Raw genomic sequence first — 7,184 nt, 5'->3', positions numbered from 1 at the left:
CAGAAGTTGATTTGAGGGATAAAACTTATTCTTTCTGTCCTAGGACTTGTCATTGGTTTTCTGGTGGTCGGTCGTAAGTTTGCCTATTTTTGTCAAATCGGCAAACGAGACGTTCGCCGAACCCCGTTTTGCTGGTTTCGCCTGTAAATTCATCACAAGATGGCAAAGTCAGTATCTGAATACTGTTCCACTTTTGGAGGAATGCGATTGGCTGTGGTTTGATCCATTCTGACCAATGAAAATGTAACAGACCTGAGAGTCATGAGGCTTCCAGCCAATCATGTAGAGGATCTGAAACGTGGCTGGAACTGAGCCGTCTTCACTGCCGTACATCTCTAAAAGAAATGACGTTAATACAATTGCACTATATTTAGGATCATTTAGGTAAACTAAACACAATTTAACGTTTCACATCAGTGGTTCCCAACCTTGAGACAAAGACAATATTTGAAGGTCCAAGATACTTCTGCTATAATGACAAAAATGCAAATTTTCAAAAAATAAATAAAAAATTAACTAAACCTAATTATAAACCTTTTGGAATTCCATAATTCCAATAACTAATGTTCTTCATACACTTTTTATTACCAATGAATTTACATGACTTTTGTTTAAATAGCATTTTCCTACCAAATAAAAGGTTTAGGGCTTAACTAAATTTATATAAACATACATACAGCTATGGAAAAAATTAAGATCATTATTTAAGGTCTTAATATAGGTCTTTATATATTAAGGTCTCTTAATTTTTTCCATAGCTGTATATAAACTATACTAGTGTAACCGAACCGAAAAACTCATGGCGTTCCGAACGCGCCCCGCCCCATTTGATCTACACCAGTGTTGCCAAGTCAGCGTTTTTTCTGCAGAATTGGGCTACTTTAACACTGCTGCTGCTGGGTTTTTTTTATATCCGCGGGTTGAAGCGACCCCAAATAACATGATATTTAGCCCCTGGAATGCGATTTTTACCAGGGGATCCCCTTGAAACACGATTGGGCTAGTTTTGAGGAGCAATTTGGCGGGTTTTGATGTGAAAACTTGGCAACCCTGATCCACACGATGGATACAGCGGCGTAGCCTAACCACTAATAATCGCAATAAGCTCCGCGTTTTGTTACTTTCGATAAGAAACATCTTTCAAATTCTGTTCATTTTTATCACGAAATTACAAAAAAAGCCGCTTTGACGCTCTTTAATGTGATGTGACAGATCACGTCTCATTTCAGGCTGGAGGGCGAGTGAACGCGATCATCTCTTCCTCTTTAATACTAGTTAGCTAGGAATGAACATCTGAAGGTATGTTGAAAGATACAGTACAGCTTACTGAAACAAAATGTATAATATCTTGTTCAACGGCTGAAAAACGTCAATAAAATGTCCTCATATACTATAGCATATCCAGGTTGTCCAAAATCATGAGAATTACATGATTACATCTTGATTTTTAACTATTTGGTTTTGTTTTTTTACATTGTTTTACATTGTTAGCTATCTTTCTGCCACATTGGAAGTGTTGAGAACCACAGTTCCACGTAATATTATTATTGTTGAAATAATAAATATATAATAAAAAAATACTAAGAAATTTAAATTGTTATTAAAATGTTAATTTAAAATAAACAATATTTAAATATATATCAGCACATTAGTTATTTTTCCATCAAAAGCTGCGAATTTAACTTGGAATTAAATTGGAATATTGCATAAAACATTTGTGAATAAAGCAACGTTTCCATCCCATGTGTTCAAGAGAACAAAATCGTCACTTACTGGGAAATTGGTGAAAAATATCTATAATAAAAATGTACAGTACAGACCAAAAGTTTGGAACCACTAAGATTTTTAATGTTTTTAAAAGAAGTTTCGTCTGCTCACCAAGGCTACATTTATTTAATTAAAAATACAGTAAAAACAGTAATATTGTGAAATATTATTACAATTTAAAATAACTGTGTACTATTTGAATATATCTGACAAAGTAATTTATTCCTGTAATCAAAGCTGAATTTTTAGCTTTGATTACAGAATGTTTATTGAGTTTATTATCATGTTTATTTAACATTTTACAATGTTTATTATGTTTATTATCAAAATGTTTATTGAGCAGCAAATCAGCATATTAGAATGATTTCTGAAGGATCATGTGACACTGAAGACTGGAGAAACGATGCTGAAAATTCAGCTTTGAAACATTAAAAATCTTAGTGGTTCCAAACTTTTGGACTGTACTGTATGTTGCTGCAATCGAGGAAGCCACTGTGGCTCTTTATTCTTATATATAAAAAATTACTTCTTTTTTATACATCATAAATGACTTACTTTGAATGCACAGACAAAATGCAGTAAACGCTGTCATGTTATCATTTCAGAACAACCAAACCAACATCTGAGATGCTGTGCAGTGTGCAATGTGATTGGTCCACTGGTTAGTCCAATTATTTTAATCACATTCACTGTTGAGGCAAAGTCAAGTGAGTTTTTTGTTGCGCATCGAGGGATTTATTCGCTAAACACATTTCCATTGTAATTCATGCGCATGTCTTCTCATCAGAATTAAAAAATGTATCCGCCTCAATTGAGCACATACGTTTATTATGCGCATTTTTAAAAATTATGCAAAAACTTGCCATTTCCATCCAGCATTTTTATGCAATATCCCAAAACTCACATAAAAATAGGTGGTTGTAAACATAGCTACAGTTACATTTGAGTGCAGTTCTCGGTTTGCGGTCTCACCTTTATAAATGGCAGCTGCCGCCAGTATAGTGTCTCTTTGCAGGAGTGACTTCCTGTTCCACGCACAGTTGCTCTCACCCATACCTAAGGTGGATAAATAAACCGTAAACACATTCTCCTTCAACTTTACAACAAATCACCAAATTTATAAGACTCAAGAGTTTACCTTGTAAATCTCTCATGACCTCCAGCATAGCAGGGTAATGGACCTGAACTTCATCAATGTCCTGGATTACAACACAATAATGAGCCTCAATATGATCACTCATACTTCAAATCAAACACATTTATATATTTGACTGTCATACCACAGTGAGCATGTTGAAGCCGGCCTGGCCCAGCAGGTTGCCCAGGTCAGTGACGGCTGTGTAGGGTGAGATATGGGGCGCAAACCCGCCCTCCCTCTCCAGCTCAGCTAACTGCAGAGAACATCGCAGCTCGTAGAGCGTCTCACCGCCGACCATTGCTCCAATGAACACGCCATCTGGCTTCAACACCTGCTGGATCTGAACGACAAAAAGAGGGTATTGTGGTTTATTTATTAGTTATGCACCACAGGACGGCACACTTGCTTAGATCCTCATACCTGTCTCAAAGCTCCAGGAAGGTCGTTGATCCAGTGCAGACTGAGGAGAGAAATACAGGTTTATAAATGAGAGCTCATCCTTAAATTTCCCATCATGCACTGGGGTGGTTCAGTACCTCAGGCTGCTGAGGACTAGGTCGAATGTGTTTTCTTTAAAGGGCAGGAACTCCTCATCTGCCAAAACACAGTGAGTAGGAATCTCACATTCCCTCCTGTTCCTCTGAAAAACGAGGAGGAGAAAGAGGGTTCGAGTAAATGTGAGTGTTTGTTTAAAAGTTTGGGGTCTCTTCTGCTCATCAAGGCTTCATTTATTTGATCAAAAATACAGTAATATTGTGAAATATTTTTACAATTTAAAATAATAATTATATATATTTTAAAATGTAACTAAATTTTCAGCATCATTACTCCAGTCTTCAGTGTCACGTGACCCTTCAGAAATCATTGTAATCTGCTGATTTGATGTTTAAGAAACATTTCTGATTATTATCAATGTTGAAAACAGCTGTGCTGCTTAATATGATGAATAGAAAGTTCAAAATAATTTGAAATAGAAATCTTTTGTATCATTACAAATGTATTTACTGTCACTTTTGATTAATTTAGTATGTCTTTGCTGAATAAAAGTATTGATTTCTTTAAAAAAATCGTACTGACCCAAAATGTTTTAACGATACAATCATGGGTAAGTCCCAACTGCACATCAATAAAATAAAGAAGACATGTGCAATCTCTTACCAGGGAAGAGTCAGAGATGTCTGTTAAGAAGAGACGTTCAACAACCTCCTGAGAAGAGAGAGAATCAGTGTCACAACTGGATGCAAACACAGAAAGGAATAATTTACTTGCCTTCATGTCGTTCCAAACCTGTATGACTTTCTTGCTTTTGAAGAACACAAAAGGAGATGTTGTAAAGAATGTTCATGCTGCTCTTTTCCATACAATAAAAATACATAGTGATGAGGGAATGTCAAGCTTTAGTGTCTCAAAAAAAGCCCTAGTTTCCATTCACTTTCATTATATTTCGGTCATGACAACTCTCAGTGTTTGGCATGGTAATGGATATGACAATGATGATATGTTTGGTCTTGGAATAGATCTGCTACTTGCTACTGCCAATACACACACAACACACTGCTGTGAGCAAATAAGACATGCTGCTGCTGCTGTACAATATAGCGTACATGAATTACCCGTAGCAGATCCATACAGGTGGAGCTGGGGAAGGTGGAGGGTTTGCACTGCTACAGTAAATGCCGACTAAGTATTTGAAGGTTGAGCACAGGAGCTCATTGGCTACTGATACAGCAGGAATCTATCATCTAGAGTTTCATGACAGAACTTTGTATGAAAAAGAGTAATGTGAACATCTGTCAAATTATCTTATGTATTCAGAAAAACAAAAACATGAAGGTATTGCAAATTTTAATTTTCCAATGTCATTCACTGTATAAGAACAGTTCTACCTTACTTAAGTGCTCTGCGATGTGACTCTTCCCACATCCTACATCCAAAGCCAGAGGGAAAGTCCTGCAATTAAATTTTGTTATTATTTTCCTCAACCTCGTGTTATTCAAAACCCACATGACTATATTTGTTTTGGTTAACACAAAATGAGATATTATTTAAAATGTCAAAACTGCCGTTACAATGAAAGTGGATGTGGACTGCAGTTCAAGAGCTCTCAAAATGCAATAAAAAAATTAATTTGTCTGTTCATTACCCAGGGCCAGTGTTGCCAAGTGGGCTACTTTTACACTGTTGCTGTGGGTTGTTTTTCATGTCCGCGGGTTGAAGCGACCCCAAATAACATGATATTTAGCCCCTGGATTGCGACTTTTACCCTGGAAGCCCCACCAAATATGCAGATTTTACCCCCCCGAACTCTAGTATTTGACGGGTTTTGTTGTGTAAACCTGGCAACACCTGCCCAGAGCTATCTTATCCTCCTGGGGACCAGAAAAAGAAAGTTTTTTGAATTTAGTATTTTTTCACGTTATTATATTGTTTAGAGCACAAGAAAAAAATGAAAAAAATAACATTTTTGAAAAATTATATTTTATTCATATGTTATGTCCTCTGTAGTGGACACCAGGACTAAGTTGTTTAATAAAATAAAATGACATGAAATTACATGTATAGGCAAATACAATGGGATTTTTGTTTTTTATTCAATCAATTTTTAGGCTTCGGGATTTTTTTTAACCAAACTTTGTCTAAAGATGATTCTCAACTATGTTATAAAAGATGTAATGGAATTAATTGATATACCATTTTATTTTATGCAATATGTGGGTAAAATAGCCATGGATTTTCCCATTCAATACAATGCATCTATAAACTGTATCTAATTTGCATATTAATATATTCTAGGGCAACTTTTGGCAACATTTTCATAATAATATCTAATAATTAATAGGAATATTGATATATAATTTCTTTCCCTATTCACTTGATGTGTCTCCCAAAATGCCTGATAAACATGATTTAAGTCCCGGTGTCCTCTACAGTGGTCATGTATGAAAAATCAATGTCCTGTTTTGAAACAGAAAGTCATATTCTGATTAGAAACCCCATAACATTTTCCTGAGATGTTGATTTATGACAAACTGTTTGAAAATTATTCAGATGTAAAAGTTAATAAGAAAATATGATCATATTTCCATAAGGGTGTTAAATTTGATCATTAAATCAATGTGTCATATTTAAAGACCAAGGAGAGGGAGTGCTCACGGTGAAACCTCCAAACATTTGGTGTCTCTGAAATTTGGCCCTGAATTTGCTCTTTACAGGATATGAATGATGTCAGAGAAAATCACTAAAATATAATGTCCACTACAGAGGACAAAAGTCTATTCCCGGGTCCTTTTCTATCCCACAAAACAGAATAAAGTCAAACGAGGCTAGAACGACATGACATTTAGTAAAAAAAAAACAAAACAAAAAAAAACACTGAATTTTTAATTTTTAATGTGCTGAACTGTTCCTTTAAGAACTAATGACATAATATTGAACATGCATGTATTATGTGGACAGTGACCTTGAGACATCATAGACTCTGTCTGCCACTCTGCTCCCGACCTGCACACACAACGACAGCAGAAGTTCATGCACACACTCTGACTTCTCGTAAAAACAAATATCAGGAAGTCATCTCACCTCGTCTCGAAGGTAATCGTACTTGTCGCTGTCCAGTAAAGATGAAGCCCATTCCTTCTGTCTGCGCTTCATGCTCCTGTCAAACACGTTCATCGCGCCTCCCTGCCGGGACGAGAAACACCTCCATCCTCGAGACAGACACCGGAGGCTTCTCACACTGATATTCATGCTTCCTTATTGATTCTCATTTTAAACACACATTTTCAAACACATTTCACCCGTGTGCCTCTAAACAGAGCGCAGCTTTGCGTCAAACAACAGCGAGATATGAGGGAAAATGTGGAACGGATCAAACCCGTACACTGGACTGGAACACGGACTGGAGTCAGTTTAAAGCGACTGTTCAACCAAAAATTACTATTCTATTCTAAAATGAAAAGCAATATAGATTAAGTAGGAGAGTGAAAACGTCTAAATATACCGAACAACTGACAAAAATAAAAAAAATGTGACTTTATTTCGAACTTAATTTTTATTCTTTAACGGTTAAAAATAATAATAATAATAATAATAATAATAATGGAAATAAATTATAATAGTAAAACTGCAAATATTACAATTAATATATTATTATATTATACTATATTATACTATTATATTATATTATGTAACATTATATTACTATATTAATATTAATATTTAAAATAGTGATATTTAGGAGGTCATATTTTTCTGATTTAAACTGATGATGAATAATGGA

The 7,184-nt window shown here is 35.3% G+C and overlaps 1 protein-coding gene across 2 annotated transcripts; it reads right to left on the bottom strand.

Moving 5' to 3' along the window:
* Positions 1-4: 4 nt before the first annotated feature.
* On the bottom strand, positions 5-6,757 carry ndufaf5 (NADH:ubiquinone oxidoreductase complex assembly factor 5). Of its 2 annotated transcripts, XM_067402640.1 has the most exons (11): positions 6,485-6,757; positions 6,366-6,406; positions 4,792-4,855; positions 4,064-4,111; positions 3,442-3,545; positions 3,326-3,365; positions 3,048-3,245; positions 2,906-2,966; positions 2,740-2,823; positions 253-335; positions 5-141 (listed from the first exon to the last, which is right to left on the bottom strand). In XM_067402640.1, exons 1-11 carry the CDS (start codon positions 6,650-6,652, stop codon positions 40-42), a joined length of 993 nt encoding a protein of 330 aa, XP_067258741.1. In that variant the 5' UTR covers positions 6,653-6,757; the 3' UTR covers positions 5-39. The 2 variants fall into 2 exon arrangements, with proteins under 2 accessions (XP_067258741.1, XP_067258742.1); XM_067402641.1 differs by lacking the exons at positions 4,792-4,855; positions 6,485-6,757 and having other exon boundaries at positions 6,366-6,401.
* Positions 6,758-7,184: the final 427 nt, after the last annotated feature.

This window comes from Chanodichthys erythropterus, chromosome 12 (genome assembly GCF_024489055.1).
Source record: "Chanodichthys erythropterus isolate Z2021 chromosome 12, ASM2448905v1, whole genome shotgun sequence".
Classification (NCBI taxonomy): domain Eukaryota; kingdom Metazoa; phylum Chordata; class Actinopteri; order Cypriniformes; family Xenocyprididae; genus Chanodichthys; species Chanodichthys erythropterus.
This window is presented reverse-complemented; position numbering and strand designations above follow the sequence as displayed.